The 21,984-nt window shown below is 41.0% G+C and overlaps 1 protein-coding gene and 1 long non-coding RNA gene across 2 annotated transcripts; both read right to left on the bottom strand.

Annotated features, from left to right (window-relative positions):
• Positions 1 to 2,370: 2,370 nt before the first annotated feature.
• LOC148024894 (vacuolar-processing enzyme beta-isozyme-like) lies at positions 2,371 to 15,223 on the bottom strand. The gene is made up of 9 exons (XM_087694565.1): positions 14,860 to 15,223; positions 14,581 to 14,745; positions 14,347 to 14,503; positions 14,182 to 14,267; positions 13,859 to 14,058; positions 13,704 to 13,752; positions 4,716 to 4,970; positions 2,824 to 3,030; positions 2,371 to 2,738 (listed from the first exon to the last, which is right to left on the bottom strand). Exons 1-9 carry the CDS (start codon positions 15,136 to 15,138, stop codon positions 2,553 to 2,555), a joined length of 1,584 nt encoding a protein of 527 aa, XP_087550691.1. The 5' UTR covers positions 15,139 to 15,223; the 3' UTR covers positions 2,371 to 2,552.
• On the bottom strand, positions 3,099 to 4,707 carry LOC148024895 (uncharacterized). Its single transcript, XR_015693371.1, has 2 exons — positions 4,122 to 4,707; positions 3,099 to 4,042 (listed from the first exon to the last, which is right to left on the bottom strand). It is a non-coding gene; the product is annotated as an uncharacterized LOC148024895 (long non-coding RNA).
• Positions 15,224 to 21,984: the final 6,761 nt, after the last annotated feature.

The following is a 21,984-nucleotide window of genomic DNA, read 5'->3' as shown; positions in this document are numbered from 1 at the left end:
TGCCGTTTTGTACCCTAGCATCATACCAACATTGGTATAAATTGGGTTTTCCATTCCATTTGTCATATCTGAATACATTGAGCCTTACAAACCATGCACACATGGCTATATACCAAAAACATTTGGTCTTTGCATCCCCATAGCTGAAGCATTACTATGCATTGCTTGGAAAACCAAAACACCACCAAAATACCCTAGATGACCTACATTGGTATGCATGCCTTGATATCCAAAAGGCATTGGATTGGCACTTCCAAGATGGCCTTGCATATACATCGATAGCCCCACTAGCATCATTTGCTTATACTCATTATCCACATTTGGAACATCATGCTATCACATTCGCTCTTCCATTAGTGCACCTTTGTCCGAAAGCAATTGAAGGTAATTTCATCTTCTTGACTTTATTACCCTATTTCAAAGGGCTCAAAAAACCCCCAAGGATCTATTGTTAATTACACAAACATTCCACTTATCATCCTCAGCTAATCTTTCAATTGGTCATCAAATTCATCTTTCTCTTATTAATCAACTTCAAGAGGCTCAAAAGGACCTTCATTTTCGTCTAAACCAACATTCTCAGCATATTATCCATGTTATATACCCTATCCAAGATCAAGTATTGCATTTTCCCCAATACTTTTACTTTGAGATTGAGAAGCATTATCACCACATGATCCCATGTCACTATATAACGAGAGCAAGCAAAAAGATCACATATAGTAAAGTAATGATGCCACTAATCAATCTTGGGACAATAAATATCCAATTGGCCCAAAAAATAAACCAACACCTCTTATATATTACAATTGGATGAATTACACCAAGATCCAACCTAATCTCCTTCAATCTTCAATACATCTTACTATCCATAACAACTAATAAGCCTTCATACCAACTTGCTCCTTAGTTTCCTTAGGGATTAACCTTCAATTTGCCTCTTGAATGACAAATCCCACCCCAAGCTTAATATTACCTAACTATCATCTTAAAATCCTTTGAAATTCCCAAATTTCCACTAGTAAAGTTCAAATACTAGGTCTTGAATTTTAAACGTGCTTTTGGAGGTGGTTATCAAACTCTAATTTCTTTCACCGCTAGAAAACTCTATATTTTTTACTGCAAGATTAAATTAGAGTTCACAACAATGAATCCTAATTTTTCACCTCCAACGTATTGCCAAAACATCTTAAGAGATGGTTAGAGAAATACTGCTAAGAGAGCAAATTCAAAATTTTGGCTAAAAATGACGAACTTAAGAGATGATTGGAGAGTATTGAGAGAATTCAAAATTCTATTATTAGAAATAATTAAAATCCATCGCAATCCTGCCACATTAACACTCAACACCATCACCTATAATTAAAAGACTTATCACTCAGTTGCAATAGCCCTTAGGTAGCTATTGCCTATTGCCCTCAACTCTTGGGCTACTATCACTTGCTTCCACCACTACTAACGCATGCAATTTCTCCTAATTAACTAGAGGTCACCTCCAACAACCTTCTCAATTAATAGACCTCAAAAATGACTCTTTTCTCCTCACTTATATAAGCAAGTTTTACCAAGTAGCAACCTTCTAATTGCATTTGTCAATAGTTTTTAGCAAAATTAATTGCTTTTTAATCTATTAATTGTAAAAAATAATCTAATTATTAATATTGATTCTTAATCAAAAAATATTTTTTCAACCAAGTAAATTGGCTAAGCTAATTTGGCATTTATTAGCCCTAAACTAGCAATAATTAATTGATTAATATCACCACCTAGTACTACCTAACTAAAAACTCATTACAACTTTCACCTTTGACACTCACATCTCGAGGTCCTTGGCTTGTTGTTGTGACTTAACTTTCACATCACATATGCACATTTCATAATGTCTAAGATAAAATACCAAGCACAACATTAAAATTTCACCACCCCAAGACACTTGCAATCCAAAAGAGGGATCTATCAAGGCACTTGCAATTGTAAACCTAAAAAAATGACCAGCACAAAGACAAATGAGGCACTAGCAGTATTCGTGCAAAACAGGAATGTTTCAACCATTAAAGAAACCTGAGACCTGCTAGGCAGAAGAACACAACTATCATATCCTCCCAAAGGTGATAGCCTCATGATCAACACTTAGACTCACAATCATGAGGATGTGTGCAAGCCTTGCCAAGCACATCATTTGGTTGGACAGCTATGTTCACATGGTGTGCTCGTTTTGATACAGGCTCTTGCCTACTCAAACACTTGGGTCAACCTTGGTAAGGTGATTGAGGATCCGAACGCAATCTTATTTGTGCAAAGGAAAAATGCCAATGTGGCTCTTACCTGGCTAATTCAATATTATAGAAGATTACCACATTTTGTACATCATATAAAGGTTTGAGATTCGCTGATTATGAGAGCCAATATGCAAATAGTTATACAGAATCTGCTGTTTTTCTGCAATAGTTTGCAAGAAATATGGCTTTTATACAAGTTTTTTTTTTTCTGCAATAACTTGCAAGAAATATGGCTTTTATACAAGATGAATACACAAGATAAGAAAATCTGTCTCAGGCACTGAAACCCACCTCTTGGGGATTAACAGTCAGGGACAACTTGCTTCCAGCACATACCTCAAGTGAAGCTTTTGCAAATGTATCTGCATGTACTCCAGCATTGCAAACATTTGCAAAAGCCCGCATATGTTTTAGACCGTACTCAGTAAGTGATCCACAATATGACTCGAAAATGCGAACCTGCAGAAAGAGATTTAAACAGCCTTAGACAAGATAAAAGCAATTTTCCAAAAGAAAAAAAGTTCCCAGAAAACTACTGCCTTACCAGAGATTTCAGACAAGCCCAATCATTGACCAAAGGTTTGCCGAAGGATCTTGAACCATGCAACGCAGTTGGTACTTGGTCGTGACCAAACAAAGTTTTCCCAATAAAATCCACGCTTTTATCAAGGTGCATTCTGTAAGACATTTCCTGGATCAATTCTTCCTGGGCTTCAGCCTTTTCTTTTGATCCTTCTCTTGCTATTTTAAACTGCACACAAAGGCCCACAATGATTAAAAAGTTACTTTTTTTTTTGGGTTTGGGGGGGGGGGTGGTGGTTTGGGGCGGGCACGGCCAGGGAGGAAAGAGAAAGAGAGTCACCATCCATATATACTGATATAAATTACACTCCTTTTCTTGAAATACATGTAAGTGCTTATACACTGAAGTACATGCATAAGCATTAGGGCTAGAGCAGATGTTCTTGTGTATGAACATGCTTGCATGTACAAAACAATATGAATATGTCACTTTGTATTATGGGCAGTTTGAAGGCCTCATTACATAACTTGGCAGTAGCTTTATTGCTAATATTGCAGTTTTGGTTTACAGTTGCTGATAAATTTCACAGCTACTGGACAGAAAGTAGTATGCAGAATCATGCAACTACATACATCATTGAGATTCGTCAGTTGCACTAAACTGCTAAACAATGACTATGGCTCGATGGATACCCATTCGCATATTTTAACATTCATGCAATCCACTTTCAGCTAATACCCTCTTACCTCATTACTAATCAGAATTTTTTCACCAGTTGTCATTACCAAATGTAATATGTAATCATTTGAGAGCCATGTAAGCTGTCTGGAACAAATTATTCTTGATCTCTGAATCTGTTGATGTCATTTTACAATACCACTAGCTATATAGTAACTTTTCTAAACCATATGTCCATAGATGTTGTACGTACTCATGTGCTCCCCGAATTTTCCCAACAAAAAAACCCATTAACATCCCTGTATGCAAACTTCTCAAAACAATGTGACATGACTCTCAAGGCCTTCACCTTCTCCATTGAGTTCAAAACCAGGTTATCACAACTGAAATACAGAAGCTGCACAGTAGGATTGAACAGACTTTTGGAGCCATGTGTGAGAAACATCCAAACACTAATGTCAAAACAGCAAATTATCTGTAGTAGCACTGAATTTGGCAATCACGATCAGATGCAAAGATCTATGGAGTCCCTCGTATTCAAGTTGCCCACTTGATAAATTTGCTTGCAAAAAAGAAAGGCACAGGTTTCAGGTTCTAGTCAAACAACAACTGCCAATCAGCACATGCAGAGAAATCAGTACCACAGACTATAGGCTGGGGACTCCCAATCAAGATTCTCCATCACCAGGACTGCTGTCAGTCACTAAACTACCTCTTCTAATCAAGTTGCCATTCTGCAGATGCAATTCAAAGACCACTCAGATATGACATCAGCAGTTTGTCAGAAGCATACATAAGGACCACTTTCCACAATCTGCAACAGACAGCAATTTGGTCAGCCAAGAGCAGCTAAGACTTCACAGCACAAGAACATGTGTGCAGACAACAGGACAGTTTCAATAGCAAAAGCTTGTGGAAGCCTTGAACCAAGAGCACCGAGAGAATGTGAGACATGAAAATGTATTTTCACCATCAAACTTTGTCATGATACGTCAAATCTAACTTGCATTAGGGAGTTGAATTTTACTAAGGCCTGAATAAACAGGCTCTTTTTCAAACACTATGTCCGACTGTTTTTATAAGCTAAGTTCACATCTGCAAAGAATAGGAACTCCTAGCCTTATCCAACCAAGGCTGCAGTGAGTGCTCTTTGCTCAACTTTTAGGAAAGGCATAACCACAGATAAATTTAGATCGTAATTGGCATGAATAAATGCAGAATATATATGTACATACCTTGTGCCAAAGGAAAACAAGATCCGCATCCCTTTGTTGCACACCAGCCATTCTCTTCCCTTGAAGGAAGTATTGCAAACCAACAGGTTGATTCCCACTTAAGCCAAACAGCCCACTTTCCACTGGAGAAGCACTTTTGCTTGGGTCACTTCCCATATAAATACTGATCCCTTCATCACTGATATTGTGATCACCGTATTGCATCACATGTGAGCCAGATACATATGTATCATGATTTGAAGTTCTTGCCTTGACCTGCAATAACAGCACTTTGTGATTCAGAGGTTATCGGTAAGCTTCAATTTCAAGGAAGAAAAACCACTTTTTCACATACATTTTCAATTATGTTTCTGCTTTGTGCATTTAGAAGAGACAAATTTCTTTTTAATTTTTAACTGTTCAGTTCTCACCTCCACGCCGTTGTAAACTTCAATCAAATTTCCTTCCAGGAAACTTTTACCTGCCAACACTATCACCAAGGAGTAGAACAGCCTTGCATCTATTCACCCTACACCTGGCATTGTGATCTTTCTCCTGCATTTTGATCTTGTTTGATTACCCTACATGTGTAACAAAGTGCCCTGTTTTATGACCCAAATGTGTGATTAGGTGCCTAGGAACCAGAAAATGAGTGTATGTCTGAGATAAGCACAGCATGCGGGCATGTTTGAGGCACTATACAGCTGCATTCCTTCTTCACCATCATAACAATTATCCGTTGAGAAATCTCACAATTTGCCATGCTTGGAGCTTGCATGCTCCTATGATCGTATATACAACCTACATGAGAGTCATACACAAGTCATTCCCTAGTCTTGTGTCTAATGTAGGCTTAAGTGGTGCGAAATTGCGACAAACATTGGCTACCATGAAAAGGGATCCAAATTGGTAGACCTGTAAAACTAGCTAGGCCAATTTATCACCCGAGTGATCCTGAGCACTCGTTTGTTAGAGGTAGAGTCATCCCCTGGACAGGCAGTCGGCCATGTCACCAGTACGTCAGCACAATGCGGCAGGATGCCATGTCAGCAGGGCGGACAGGTGCGACGTGGCACAGGTACAGTCGGACAGCAGTTCTGCACAGTCGGACTGTTTTTTACTGCAGCCGACCTGGTGCTGGTATTTCCTAATTTTTGGCTATTTATAGTCAGTTTGTGGCACACTCTAGTATTCATTCTGATCTTGAGATCTGTTGGCTGAGACTGACTGTGCTCGGGCTCACGGAGATTGAGGTCATCAAGAGGGAGACACGCAGAAATTTCCTCTGCCCTCGTGTATATTTCTGCACTCTCATACAGCATACTACACTGCAGATTTTCTGCATTACATTGCCTCCTTTTCTCTCTCTCTCTTCTCTCTGTGTTCACTCTCTCTCAGTCTTTGTCCTATGCTTCCACATCTTGCACTCTGACATGGTATCAGAGCGGTGAAGACGGACTGACTGAGTGCTGAACCTATCTGAAGAAGAGATTTCAGCACGACACAAGGCTGCATTTCCATCATTCGAGGGCGAGCGGGAGGGCTGCACATCGGATCAAGGCTGAAGCGAGCGTGGGCATGCGGGAAAGGAGTCCAACTGGTGAATTTGCTGTAGGTTTTTGCTGTTTGAAGGGGAGGAAGGCAGCGTTTTAGGTCTTCCATTGCAGATTTTACCTTTTCATTGCCCCCGGCAGGTGAAGAAGGTTCGGGCAGCAACGGAAACAGCTCTAACAGGCTGCATTTTCACAGTCAGAAGGGGCTGCTTTTGCATTTGTGCAGGCATTGCAGGTGAACATGTCTACAGAGACTGATTTGGAATCCCAAGCGATCATGGACAAAAAGGTACCTGTCCTACCAGCTTTTCCATCGGATCAGAAGCTTGATGGTGACAATTACCGCATCTGGCGTGTGATAATGTTGGCCATCCTGGAGTCTTATGATTTGGAGGAGCTTGTGTTGGAGGAGATCAACCGGCCCTCGGTGCTAGATGAGTCTTCCACATCTTGCACTCTGACATGGTATCAGAGCGGTGAAGACGGACTGACTGAGTGCTGAACCTATCTGAAGAAGAGAGTTCAGCACGACACAAGGCTGCATTTCCAGCATTCGAGGGCGAGCGGGAGGGCTGCACATCGGATCAAGGCTGAAGCGAGCGTGGGCGTGCGGGAAAGGAGTCCAACTGGTGAATTTGCTGTAGGTTTTTGCTGTTTGAAGGGGAGGAAGGCAGCGTTTTAGGTCTTCCATTGCAGATTTTACCTTTTCATTGCCCCCGGCAAGTGAAGAAGGTTCGGGCAGCAACGGAAACAGCTCTAACAGGCTGCATTTTCACAGTCAGAGGGGGCTGCTTTTGCGTTTGTGCAGGCATTGCAGGTGAACATGTCTACAGAGACTGATTTGGAATCCCAAGCGATCATGGACAAAAAGGTACCTGTCCTACCGGCTTTTCCATCGGATCAGAAGCTTGATGGTGACAATTACCGCATCTGGCGTGTGATAATGTTGGCCATCCAGGAGTCTTATGATTTGGAGGAGCTTGTGTTGGAGGAGATCAACCGGCCCTCGGTGCTAGATGAGTCCAAACTCTCTTCCAGTGCTCGTGCGGGGTTGACCAAGGCCCAATATCATTGGGACAAACTAAATGCCAAGATTCATTCTTTTCTTTTTCTATCTTGCACTATAACCGTGATAGCTCACATTGAGCACTTGATGGTGACTCACGAGATATGGTTGGAGCTCGATCAAATGTACAACCGGATGACCCTAATGAAGAGGGTTTCTTTGGAGGTGCAGATGCGAACCTTGTCCACGAATAAGTCATTCTTTGCTTTGGGAACACATCAACAAGCTTCAGATGCAAGTTCAAAATGCGGGGAAGCCTATTTCCTCCGAAGACATGGCGATCACTTTGTTGTCACAGTTACCGCCACGATTCAGTACTTTTTATTCCACTCTTATTGCTTTAGGGCGGGAGTCGACTCTTCGGTGGGAAGAGTTAGTTCCTATGGTCTTGGACCAAGAGGAACAGTTGAAGGGACAGAATGCTTCCAAATCGAAGGCATTGGTTGGTCAAGCCTCTCAGAAGAGAGGGGAAGGACCAAAAGAAAAAGAAAGAGGACAACAAATCCAAGAAGGACAAGGAGAAGGAATCGACTTGCCATACGTGTGGTAAGACCAGTCATTGGAAACAGGATTGCTCCGACAAAGACAAAAAGGGTACCAAGAAGGACACGAAGGATTCTGGAGCAGTGGCTGCACCCTCACCAACTGCTTTTCTACACTTAGCAGTCATTGAGGACTCTACACCGAAGACTTCTAATGCTGCGACGACAACTCCCCAGGCTCGAGAGTGGATTGTGGACAGTGATGCCTCACGGCACATGACTCCTCCTTCCGATGGTGATGCCCATTTGCGACCTTCGCGTGGACAGATTCTCATTGGAGACAACTCTTCTGTGTCTATTGCTGCGCGGGGTGAGACGCAACTTATTCCAGATGGATGTGGTGGTACCCACACTTCCGAGGTGTTGCATGTGTCACGCTTGGGGTATCATTTGCTTTCGGTCCATAAGATTTGTGCTCTTGGCCTCTTGGTGGAGTTTGACAGTGATTCTGTTGGAGTCCTTGATCGTGGATCGAGAAAGGTTCTCTCTGCAAGGTATGAGGAGAATGGCATCTACAAATTGAAGTCTTCTACGGCTCTTACCTCTCTTCTTCTTACCTCTCAGACACAATTCGAGCTATGGCATGCTCGGTTTGGCCACTTGAACTATGAGTACCTTCGGAAGGCGTCGCGAGGATCGTTGGTTTGCCAGATATAGTAGTGAGCCATCAGCCATGTGTCTCCTACATTCGTGGAAAATTGCATCGGGATGCGATTTCCAACAAAGCTTCGAGGCGGTCTACTTCACCCATGGAGCTTGTATCTACGGATCTTTGTGGCCCGATGAGGACCGAGTCCCTGAAGGGGAGCTTGTACTTCATGTTGATCGTAGAAGACTACAGCAGGATGACTTGGGCCTATTTCTTGACGTTGAAGTTGGAGGCTTTCTCTCACTTCAAGGATTGGCTTCTCTTTGAGGAGAACCCATTTGGTCGGCGACTGAAGACCTTGTGTTCAAACAAGGGCGGTGAATTTATGTCTAATGAGTTTGCTCGTTTTTGTGCAGATAGGGGCATTCACCAAAAGTTTGCTAACACCAACACTCCTCAAGAGAATGGCATTTTGGAGCGGAAGAACAAAAGTGTGATTGAGATGGCACGCACCATGATGGAGCACCGACAGACACCTCAGTTTCTGTGGGCCAAGGCCATGGCTACCACCGTTCACATCCTTAATCGATCTCCCACTTCGATCGTTGACAGGATGACACCTTTTGAGACTTACTTTGGGACGAAGCCTGATGTCTCTTATCTCAGGATCTTTGGGTGTGACGCTTATGTCCACATTCCGAAGACTCAGCGTGACAAGTTTGAGGCAGCTTCCTAACAACAGGTTTTTGTTGGCTACAGCTCCTAGTCCCAAGGTTATCGTCTGTTTGATCCCGTCAAGCGGAATGTCTACATGAGCCAAGATGTGTGGTTCGTGGAAGTTCCGGCCACAAAGGGGGTGAGAAGCACCCTGTTCTTGGAGATCCAAGGGAGAGTTGGGCTCTCGAGACCGTTCCTTTGGAGCCAGAGTCTTTTGATGGAGACTCTTCTTCTGATTCCGAGTCTTCCCTTCCACCAACCACCCCAGTGGAGCTTCCGCCGGTGGATGTACCCGAGCCTTCAGCAGATGGAGAGCCACGGGGAGAGGTCCGGCCTCCTTCTCATTGGGCCCATGACACACACTGAGATTCAGGGATTGAGGGGGTCCCTGAGGAGTGGGAACTGCAGGATGGACCGCAAAGGTCACAGAGGAATCAGGCACATTCTTCAGAGCTTGTTTGCTCTAACTATTGTTTGATGATCGGTATTATGCAGGATCGTGAGCCCACTTCAGTGAAGGAGGCTTTACAGTCTGACCATTGGCGGAAGGCTAATGAAGGCTTGGTTTATTCAAAAGCGGTTATGGTATGTGGTTAACGGAGCTATGGCACGTTCGACAACCTTCTCCAGTTCTATCTAATTTTGATGAAGACAACCATGAGGAAGCAGTGCTTACATGGGATTCGGATGATGCCCATGCTTATTCAACATTACTTCGATGTATTTCCAAAGAAGTCCTACCGGCGGTCATCTCCTATACGACAACTTCACACGTATGGTCGAAGTTACAGTTGATGTACGAGGCTCTTTCCACCATGCGGGCCATTACTCTCTATGGCCAACTCCAACAACTGAAGTTTGAATCCAAAGATACGATTCAATCCTTCCTACTTCGTGTTACCCAACTCCAAGACCAGCTTCGCACTATGCAGTTTGCCCTATCAGAGGCACATCTTGTTGGTACAATACTCTACAAGCTTCCTCGGGAGTTTGATGGAGTGGCGAATGCTTTACGGGCGCAGACATCTACGACTCCTATCAATTTTCTTCACATGTCCTCCATGCTACTTGAGCATGAGGCTACTTTGCGACTACAGGGAAGGCTTCCGTCACATTATGGAGGTTCAGGTGAGGTTCTTGCAGCTTCCGAGAGGGGTTCACAATTGAAGAAGTCGAAGGCCCAATGTTATCAATGTGGCAAGAAAAGCCATTAAGGAAGGACTGCAAAGAGTTAGTGGCTTCCAAGAAGAAACAGGAGCAAAAGACAAAGCGGGATGCGGACTCCTCCGACAAGTCATCATCTGCCTCAGATTCCGATCTCGATCCTCCAACCAAGGCAAAGTCTAAGGCACGGAAGGGATCCTCTTCTTCGAATCGTGGGAAGGGCTTAGTGGCCCCTTCCTCGGCTGCTTTCTAGTGGTGGTGATGCGGACATCCCTCACGACTCTCCAGTGCCAGAGCGAGAGTGTGAGAGGGTGGTGAGATGGGGCAGTCGTGCCTCATCTATATGTCTATACAAATGCACAGGATCCAAAGAGGGACTTCCTTGACGTATCGACCGAAGTCTGGCAAGTACAAATCCTAGAGCTCAGATTGACATCCAAGTTCATGATGGGCTCGTTACTTGACAGAGAGCGAAAAGCTTTCGTCTAGAGCTCACATGAGGAGACACTTTGGCGGTTTTGGCCGAAGGCGGGGATTCCATGGTCACATGTTCAAAGACATGTTTGGCAGATTGGTCTTGTATATCCTGAGTGACATAGGTGACATAACACAAAGAGCTACTATGATTCTTCTCTATTTCCAAGTGGTGGTGTTATGATCAACATCGACGTCAGATATTCTCCGAGGCATCTTGGTGGTAGCATGGACACTCACTGCTTGGATATCCATGGTTCTTCTGGTGGTTCTACGTTGTATAGTTTATGATACCCCATCATTGTACTATTGTATTGTATCAACTCACCCCTGATCTGAGAAAGGGTATTAGCAGATTAGTCAACTCAGGTGTGAGTCTATGCTATAGAGACTACAGTATTTTTTCTGGTATTTTCTAGTGCCCTTTTTAGGGCTAGGGAGCATTTAATGCTGGCCAACTGCATTTAATGCTCCCCCCATTTTATGCCTATATATTTCTAGGGCTCCTCCTCCTCTTGTGTACTTCAGCCATCATTTGTGGATTCTTCTGAGGAGAGAGGAGCCAGTGCCAGGGTGCCCACACACCCAATGACTCACTGTTGTACGTTGTTGTCTCGTGTTCGATATGGATTCTGTTTCCCAGGCATACATTTGAGTTCTCATCTATATTTGTGTTTATTTTTCTTGTCTTGTGTTTCAGCAGTTTATTTCAGCATGTTGTTTATGCTTCCATTGCTGCACCACTTCTGACACTTGTTGCATGGCTGAGATTTGATTGCACACTTCTCAAAACAACTAAGCAACCTTAATTTCTGCCGAAACTCAAAGCTATACCAGCAAATTAGAGCTAAGAAATATCATATATGCTAAGACAGAATATAAGAGCCTTTAGCTTGTTTTTTGCTCCACTAGAAGGCTTGAACTACACAAATTGGCCTCTCTCTTTGAAATCCTTAGCCTCCATATTCAAAGTTGGATTGTCATAAAAGGACAGGTATTTGCCTTGCTTTTTGCTACAATGAAAGTCTTGAATCTCACAAAATGGCCCTCTCGAAATCCTAGCCTCCCCTTTTGGAGTCTAGATTGTCACATGGGGCTAAAGGAAATTATTGCCGACTGAGCCATTCCTCCAATCAGATTGTTAAACTCTATCAATGCTCCAAACAAAGCTCCAAAATCACTCTAAAGATGGTCATATATTTCTCTAAGCATACTACACTGTGAAACTCCTGGCATGCCTATGTATACTCCCTCAAAATAGCCATCAACCATAGCCTGAAGAAACAAACCACCATCAGAATAGAGAGGGTCAAAAGGGTTAGGAAAGGGACTAGACTGTAAGAAAAAGGATGATTGAGACTAAAACTGTTAAGGAACTGCTGCAACAGAGGTTGTTCAAAGAGACATGCTAGAATGGGTATTTTGAAGCTCACTATGCTGAGGAGAAGAACTGCTAAGAGACAATTTGTTGCAAAGCGGATTGAGGAGCTAAAGGCTAGGAAGTAAGCTAGGGCACTGGCTGATCAGAAACTCCACCTCTAAGCCAACATCTTCTTTCTCTCTCCCATCCTCAGCTATTGCTCTGAGGAGTTATCCTGCAAATGTTATTCTTTGCACTGCAGTGGGTGCAAATACCCCAACCTTGATAAAGCCATACTGTCAAGGAAGAATTAGCATAGGAAGTAGTTTATTCAACCTGTTTGCCAAAACATTAGTAAAGATTTTATACATGACCCCATCATAGAGATTGGCCCCCACTGCTTTAACTTTGTTGGTGCAGCCTGTAGGTACTTTAGACAGCAAATGAAGCAAGACCAACTTCCAATCAAAAAGCATCCCTCCATACTGTCTGATACAAGAGAGTAAGGCAAGCCTGAGATTCTCCATATAAGCACCAAATAGTTCATTCATCCCAACTCAGACTCTCTCTCTCTCTCTTTTTTTCATAAAGAATTTGGACTCTCTTTTCGTAAAGAATTTGGAGACTCTCTCTCTCTCTCTCTCTCTCTCTCTCTCTCTCTCTCTCTCTGTACGCATACATGCATGCCCCAGTTCAGCCAGGCCACTTTGAGGGTTTTTGCTCCTCTTAGGGTTACTGCACACTTCAGCCAGGTCTCACTCTACTGCTTGCTGCTCCTAGGTTTACTGCACACTTCAGCCGGGTCTCACTCTACTGCTTGCTGTCCTTTGGCAGCACATGTAACACTAGGTCTCATGTAAGGCACACGACACTAGGCCCTGGCAGAATCACCTTGATCCCACCAGGTAATAGCCACTGAAATACAAACAGTGCGACTAGTCAAAACAGCAGCTTTCAAATGCCAGGAAGTCCTTTAGTGGCCCCAAGCAAAGCCAACACTGTTGACAACCAAAAGCCCATGGAATACATTTTTCATAGCCGACATTAGTGCAATCCTAACAGTCCATACAAGTTCAAGAGAATATCAAAAAAGCCCATGGAATAATCCAACATAACCAAAAGAAGGTATGCAGCAACATTTACAGCAGATATCGTTTCAAATTAAAAGAAATGCATAAGGGCAAACAGTGCCTTGTGTATTGAAGTGGGAGGACAACCTGATGATGATTAAGGCAAATAAGTGAAAGAACAGAATGAATAGAGGATGGGGGTACTATGCCAACAGCATAGCAACGAAGAGGAGAATCACCAAGGCCCCCTTCTTTGTTGATAGAGGCCATGTTTGGTCAATCATCAATAAATGCATGTATAATAAAGCAAGGAGAAAGTTTATCCAACTTTCGAACATGATGTGACCAATCAAGAAACATTAAAGTCCTTTCACTTTACTTTTCTGGTAATCAACAAAAGAACAATTACAATCTAATTAAATTGCAATGTATAAAATAACAACCCTTTGTTTATATTTCAAACAAGCCACTCACAGTAATATATTGATCCTTCAAAGTCTCCTCGTCTAGATTGTTGACCTCACTGAAGCCAAGAAGCGATCTTTCAGAAATTGTAAGACACTTTGCCAGATAGCTTAGTTTTCAAATAGACAGGATAGAATTGATATAACAAACATCAAAGGCATCACCTATCTTCCATCCAAGCCACACTGTATAGATCGCCCAGGCAGGTGAAATACTCTTCAGGAGGAGAGGGATCCATCCCAGGACAATATGTACCCCAGCTACTCTCTTCTGCATTTGCAGCAGTTGTCACATATATGTTTAGGTCATCGGGAAGAAGACCCTCAAATATGCTCCCACTTTCACATGCTTCAATATAAATCACCTAATAGCCAAAAACTTCTTTCAATTGAGGACTAGAGAAACTTTTTTTTTTTTTACACGTAAATAAAAGGCTCCCAACTTTTAAGCAGATGTTAATTGGCAAATGACTTGGCCTTTTTTATACCATTTCTCTATAACCTCCAGCATCATGCTTCATCTGCAAAGCCTCTATGAAATCACTTGCATAAAGGTTTGGGTTGGTAGGCATTCCTGGAAGCAACCAGAGGTTAGTAAAAATGGCTCAGAAGGATTGTCCTGAAAAAAACCATACTGAAAGAACCAGACCCACCAAGAACTCCAGGACCCCCATGATCTGAATAGAATATGAAAATATGATCGTTGGGGCCACTATCGACTACCTTTCCACTGCCTCCAGTCAGGGCACTTCGGTTTCCCAAAAGCACGGCAAAGAAATTGTCAACTGTAACATTTGACCCTGTATAATCCTGCCGGAACAATGGATAAGTAAACAGCAACAAAGACACAGCGTTATGTCCTGCATGGAGCTTGAATGGGTGGTCACCTTAGGGACTCCAGCATAAACATCATCACCGGTAGGACTATTAATGATTATACCAGGGCGCGGATTATACTCGTTATCCGCAATATCATCATACATGAAGACAATAATGTTGTCGTCCTCGAGACCACCTCGTTTCAGTACTTGATAGGCATGGCAAACATCGGCCTTCATGGAACCCCAACAGAGAAGAATCAGTGTGGACGGAGCAACCTTGCTGTATTGTCTGAGCTCTGATGATGAATAAATGAAAGGCATAATAAGATGGAAGCCAAACCCTACCTGATGTCGGTAATTTCCATAGCCTGCTGAGCCAGCTATCAAGATGGCCCATCGAGTTCCAGTTTCACTGCTTGTGGTCCTCCATCCGTTTGGAGCATCGGTGGGCATCAGAATCATCCCATCCTCCTTCGAGGAGGAGGACGATCGCTGCGTCTCGAACGGCTGTTCAAAAGGCCGAGCTGCCGCACTGGCTATGCAGCTTAGAATAACCAACGCAATGGAGGCTGCCAGGGCTGGCACTGGGGTCCCCGTCTTCTCCGTGTTCTGAGGATGAGGCATCTCTGTCTCTCTTCTGCGTCTGCGTCTTCCTCTCTCTCTCTCTCTCGGTCAAGGAGAGCTTATCATATTCTGAGAAAACAACGTAACAGGCTCTTCCACAGTCAGTAAAGCATAGATAGAGATATATTTATTTATTTATTTATTTAAATATGTGACATATATTTTTGTAAATATGTGTATGTGTGTATGTATACATATAGTCCGACTCCTCCAAAATGTCAAAATCCAGCAGTGACATAAGGTCGCATTCACACTACGGCAGCGGACAAACGGAAAATGGCATCTTCCTAGACATCTTGTAAATATTTCACGTAGTGTAAATCTACTTTCATACGACCAAAAAATAATCCTAGATGGCACCTTCCTAGACATGTTGTAAATATCTCGCGTAATACAAATCTACTTTCATATCACCAAGAAAGAAAAATATGGCATCTCGAGTCTGCATGCTAGGAGACTCTGGCCACAACAAAGTACTAAATGCTAACATCGATCGTGAAACAAATTCATCATGTGATGAATATGGTCCTGCTCTTATGTAAATACAAAAGGTATTAACTGCATCTATAGATGATATGAAGCAAAATATGTGACTAGTTCAAAGAAGTGTCACCGTAGCTCAATTTGATTTATTCGAAGAAAAGTAGATGTAGCTCAGTTAGAAGTATAGGCTGCCAAAAATATGATATAAAATCTATAAAATGTTGCCTTCGTAAATCGACAAATGTGCTTGATTAGTATGATGATAACGACATAATGGCATGCATACAAGCTTATTTATAATATATTATATGTATTAAGTGGTTTGTTTAGTAATTTTCTCTTAAAATAGATCTAATCATTAAAAAGTTTGTCTTAATTTTCAACCAATCAATTGTCTGTAGATTAAAAAAGTATGTTATGGATATATAACTTGCAATATATAGTCAATATGCATCACAATATAAGTTAAAATGTGAAATGTGCATCTACTATGATTTACAATCAATAATTCTTAAAAGTCCAGCAAATATGCACTTATAATAGATTTTGCTGATATATCTTCTATTACATCAAAATGCATGATAGAAATTCAACTTCAAATGTAAATAAATACATATTTTGTTTTGTATGAAATATTAATTACTATGTAAAGAATTATATATACAGTTTTTAAATGATTTTAGAGTTTCATACCTTTTTTGTTAAAAACGTTATAATATAATATGTAAATTTATCTTTTATGTTTTGATAGCATATGTATACTTATTAATTTAAATGAAATGACTCTTCATTTTTCATCTTTGTGTGTGTGTACATTCATACATGCACACACCCACCCATCAATAAATTAGTTTTTTCACCCCAAAACACACACACACACACACACACACACACACACTCTCTCTCTCTCTCTCTCTCTCTCTCTCTCTCTCTCTCTCTCTCTCTCTCTCTCTCTCTCTCTCTCTCTCTCTCTCTCTCTCTCTCTCACACACACACACACATAAAAAGCCAATATTATTTTTGAGTCAAATTTTCGCACCTTTTTTTTTTAAGTTAAAGCAATTATCTACTTGAACTTTGAGCATATCGCATTATAACCATGGTCCCATTTGCATTATAACCATTCCCATTATACTTAATAGGACCAATAAGGTTGGATTCATAGGCCAGTAGACAAAAAGAAGATTACATATTGTGTCTGCTTGCTAAGCTAGTTATAGACTATCTGACAATAGTGCAAAAAGAGGAGCATAGCATGATTGAGCTAGCTTAAGGTGGGGCCCACACTTTTCCAACGATGGAGAAGTTCCCCGCCCGAGCACACATTTGTACCCAAGTCACAAAGTGATAAGGCTTATTTATAAAAGGTGAAAATTCAGTGGAGAAGATTTGAGTCCCCCACTAATCCCCCACACTCCTAAGATCTAATGAGCAAGCGAACTGCCTTTTGGTGTTAATATCGTCCACCATGGATGGTGTAAAGAACATTATGAACACTTTTACACTATCCCAACCATCAAGGCAATGTATAATCACCCCTGATTGTGCTTTTATTTGTTAGGGTAAAGGCTAATGGCCAATAATTGGGCGGGCATCCATTATATAAATGCACGTTGTATAGTCATATATAAGTGAAGATAGCAAAGAATAAGACTACCATTCATTGTACCCATGAAACTCTCTTTTGTGCTTCTTTGTCTCAACTCTCTTTTACTCCATAGCTTCTACTTTGCATCCCACCATTGTTTCCTCTCAATTGATATCAGAGCAACATTCATGGGAGCTAGTAATTGGAGTGAGGAGTGAAGCTTGATCATGAAGATCAAGGATTCAAGCTCCTCCTTCAACATCGGTGCTTGTTATCCACATCTTGATAGAGGTACTCTTCATTGAGCTCTACATCTGAGTCAAACAGGTGGGCTTGAGACTCAATTTGAGGGCTTCCATAGCTTGATATAGTGGCATTTGGGCACCTATTAGTGGCTAGAATTCAAGCAGAATAGCTTGATTTCAAATGCTCAAGAATAAGTTTTGGTTCATGCCTTTGATATATATGAGCACAAGGGGAACATTTTTTATCATTTGGAAGCAAGGGTCTACTTACCAAAAGTAAAGGACTTAAGCAAGGGGCCTATTACTATAGTTTGTAACATAGAAAAGGAAAGAAAGAGAAACATGATGGTTTAGTGAGGTCACGATCTCTATAGACTGTGCTGCTCATTTGGATGCAGGGAGAGACTATTATTGATGAAAACAACTTGTATTGATATACTTTGGTAATTCATGTTGCTTACACCAATTTTCCACATTTTTTAATTACCTAGAAGATACATGGCATCTATTTTATCACAAAAGCCCTTTTGTGCAACCTGTAGATTAAGGTCAATTAAATGAGAATTGGTTTCACACTATAGAAATAAGATCCTTGTGCTTTTAAGGTTATTTTTCTTGAGATTAACAATCAAGGAATTCCCAAAAAAAAATTGCAAAAAGATTAGTATACACAAACGAGTGCTCAGACTACTTTGGTATTATTTTTGTCGTTGCAATAAGCACTTAGTCTTACATTTGATTGTATCTTGGTTCTTTGGTGTTCATTTGTCCCAGTTTTAGGCTCTTGGTGCTATATTAGAAGAAATGGATACTGAGATTCATATATTCGACTTGCACAATGATATTATCAACCATACAAATGCTTATCAATCTCTAACACCCATTGCTTCTAAGTCTAGAGAGTTTCAAGTTCAACACAATGAGGGAAGTTATCAATTTAAAAACAAAGCAAGTATTCATTGAGCCTCTCTACACGAGAAGCATAAATGGCCTTGCCTAGGGCTATCTTTTATTTCTAGCCATGCAATGATAATTATGGACAATGATAGCTAGAAACACGAATGGAAGAAGATTGGGGAGTTTGGACTAGCTTTTCCCATTGCCTTTTTCCCATCTTCTTATCGCTCAATATGTCATGTTATTCTTGATAAGTGCCACTCAAAGCAGAAGGAGCAAGTTGAGATTATTGTCCTATGAAACTTGACCATTGTGAGTATTAGGGGTTAAATGCAACATGTGCTTAGCCACCTATATTAACTTGTATACAATACCTACACACCTATACACTACATGTGGCGAGCGCCCATCACTGTCACTTTATTCTTTATTCTTTTAGTGGCAATAAAATAAGAGAAGGTAGGAAATGCATTGTGGATATTAGAGTTTCCACACATCAAATCTCTCTCTTTTTACTTGAATCTCCATAGATCTTGCTCTCTTCTTACTTCCTCTCATGCTTCAATCTTCTACTCACCTTTCAATTGGTATCAGAACAAGCTTCATCATCACTTACTTCAGTCTTTGGAAGAAGAGTTTTACTTCAAGCTTTCATGCTAGCCACACCCTAAGATATGCATCAGTGCCATTGATCTTATGCTTACTCCACCTTGTTTGAGCCTTGTTTGAGCCCTTATGAGGGAGTGTTTGAGCTTTCATAAGAGATTTATTAATTGGTAAAAGGAAAAAAAGGATGTAAGGGAATGATATGTGTTTTCCATAAGAAAATCTAAAAGCCCTCAAACTTTTCCTACCTTAGTTGACTTGCAATAATAACAAAAGCTCAAGGATATTCATTGCGATTTATACTAGTTGTCCTAGATGCCCCGCATTCAACTCTTAGCACTCATCTCTAGCTCTTGGCTTGCTATACTAATTACACACATAGGTAACATCCCTAGCATTGTGCATCTACATTTGGGTGTGCACTTGGAGCTAAATACATTCAGCCATTAACTATTTTCTTAGGACATGTATGTTGTATATTTTGTGGACAACAGATAATCAACTTCATAATGCATGTTTAATGCTTCCGTGATGCTATTTTAGTGCTTAGATGGTATGGTAATGATTGGATGCTACTTAGATTGTTTGGAGCTTGAATAGCTCAATTCTTGAATGGTTTATTGCTATAATAATAATTTAGATAGCAAGCATATAATACTAAGCTTCATGCTTTTGAAAGGTAGAGCCCAAGTGGAAGCAAGAGCTATGGCAATATATATATATATCTATATATATATATATAGAGAGAGAGAGAGAGTGTGTGTGTGTGTGTGTGAGTGAGTGAGTGAGTGAGTGTGTGTGTGTGTGTGTGTGTGTGTGTGTGTGTGTGTGTGTGTGTGTGTGTGTGGAAACTCCAATAGTCACACTAACCTTCCCTTATTCAATAATCACTAAAAGAATAAAAAATGAAGTGATAATGATGGGTACCCACCACTTATAATATACAAATGTGCGGTCATGGTGTGTGAAGTAAATGCAGGGTGACATAAGCATAAGTGTCTTTTCTTCCAACAACCTCCCACTCAAAGGAGAATGTGCCTAAGAAAGAGTGACAAAGTACAAATGTACATAAAGTATAACAGAATGAGAAATATATGTCATCTCATCCTATGCCCATCATCTTCTTAAGGAAGGTAAAACGTTCCACTAAGAGTCTTTTAGTAAGTAGATCTATAGGATTCTTGTCAGTCGAGATCTTGACAAAGCTCAACAAAATGATCCTCTACTACCTCCCTGATGAAGTGATAATGCAACATGTGCTTTGTTATCTTCACATGGAAGACTAGATTCTGGGCCAATTAAATAGCACTCATAGAATCCAAATGTAGTGTAGGAGTAATAGTAATATCAAGGTCACCAAATGGCCTAACCATAGGGCCTCTTTACAAGTCTCAGTGTAGCTACAATATACTCTATCTCAGTAGTAGATAAGATCATACATTTTTCACCTTGGACATCCATAAAACGACACCTCTAGCAAAAGTGAAGATATACCTAGGGGTGGACTTCCTACTATGTGCATGTCCTACATAATCGGAATCGGTATAACCCATGACTATAGTATCCTAACCACCATAGCAAATGCTTATATTTGTAGTGTCTTTTGGGTACCTCTTGATACCCTTTATAGCGTCCCAATGTCGCTAGTTAGGTGTAGCCCTATAGTATGCCACAACTTCCACTTCAAATGCTATGTTTGGATGAGTGGCTACTATCATGGCATACATCAAACTGCCCACTACGGATGCATAAGGGATCTTGGCCATCTTAGCCTTTTGATCATTTGACTGGGAACAATCTACTTGATTGACCTTCACATGGGGGGATGTAAAGGATGACCAATAGGCTCAACATCCTACATATGGAAGCACTTAAGGACCTTTTATGTGTAGTCCTTCTATAACAAGTAAAGGAGTCCCTTACATTGATCATGCATGATGCGCATGCCAAGAATACGTGAGGCCTATCTCATGTTCTTCATCTCAAAACTCTTCTTCAGCTAACTTTTCAAGGCATCTAGCTCATCATGATCTCTCTCAACAATCAATGTGTTATCCACATAAAGTACTATGATAATTAGGTTTCCATGAACAAGAGCCTTCTTTGTGCAGAGACACAAATCTATATCATTGCGTGTATATTCCTATGAATACATGAAAGTATCAAACTTGTGGTATCATTCTCTAGGTGCCTACTTAAGGCTATAAATGCTCTTTCTCAACTTGCACACTAGATGTTCCTTGCCTTTTTTCTCAAAGCCCTCATGCTAGTACATATAAATTTCATCATGCAAATCTCCATGTAAGAAAGCCATCTTTACATCCATTTGATAAAGATCTAAATCTAACTAAGCAACCAAAGCCAATACCAAGTGTAGGGTAGTCATCTTGACCATGGGAGGGAATGGCAAAAAGCCTCACATCCAAAGATACATAAATGAGCATATAATTGAGGTTTTCTAGACCATATCTCATTTACAATATGGCAACCAATTGTAGTGCATGGGGACTTTTTATCAAGTATATGGTACTAGTAATAGTCTTAGCCCAAAAAATGTTGTGTCAAGCCTTCCTAGCTAAGCATATTATGAACTCTCTCTTGAATCATCCTAATCATGTACTCTGTAACACCATTCTGCGATGGAATGTAAAGGGCAGTCAATTGTTGATGCTTAGTATCCCTTTTATCACAAAACTATTCAAATACTTTAGAGACATATTCACCCCCGTTATTTGACCTTAGGCATTTCAGCCTATACCCATACTGGCTCTTTGTAAGAGAAAGCCAACACTGAAAGGTAGCCAATACATCATATTTTTGCTTGATGGGATATATCCTGACCTTATGTGAATAATCATCAATGAAAGTCACAAAGTACTTTGTGCCACTTAGTAATTGATAGGGCATGGGACCATATAGCTAGAGGCTCACCCATGTACGTAATCCTTGACTTTTTATGAGAACTATGTGTTTGTCTACCATAAAGACAATGATCACATGGATTAAAACATTTATAGTCAAGAGACA

This window comes from Lygodium microphyllum, chromosome 15, assembly GCF_053477565.2.
Source record: "Lygodium microphyllum isolate KBCC chromosome 15, Lygodium_microphyllum_v1.1.10, whole genome shotgun sequence".
Taxonomy (NCBI): domain Eukaryota; kingdom Viridiplantae; phylum Streptophyta; class Polypodiopsida; order Schizaeales; family Lygodiaceae; genus Lygodium; species Lygodium microphyllum.
This window is presented reverse-complemented; position numbering and strand designations above follow the sequence as displayed.

Excerpts from the sequence above, each read along its gene's own strand:
- LOC148024894 (XM_087694565.1), bottom strand. The coding sequence starts at position 15,138 with ATGCCTCATCCTCAGAACACGGAGAAGACGGGGACCCCAGTGCCAGCC. Across the intron at positions 14,059-14,181 it reads CTGGAGGTTATAGAGAAATG|GTGATTTATATTGAAGCATG; the intron begins GTATAAAAAAGG and ends TTTGGCTATTAG. Across the intron at positions 2,739-2,823 it reads GGGCTTGTCTGAAATCTCTG|GTTCGCATTTTCGAGTCATA; the intron begins GTAAGGCAGTAG and ends CTCTTTCTGCAG.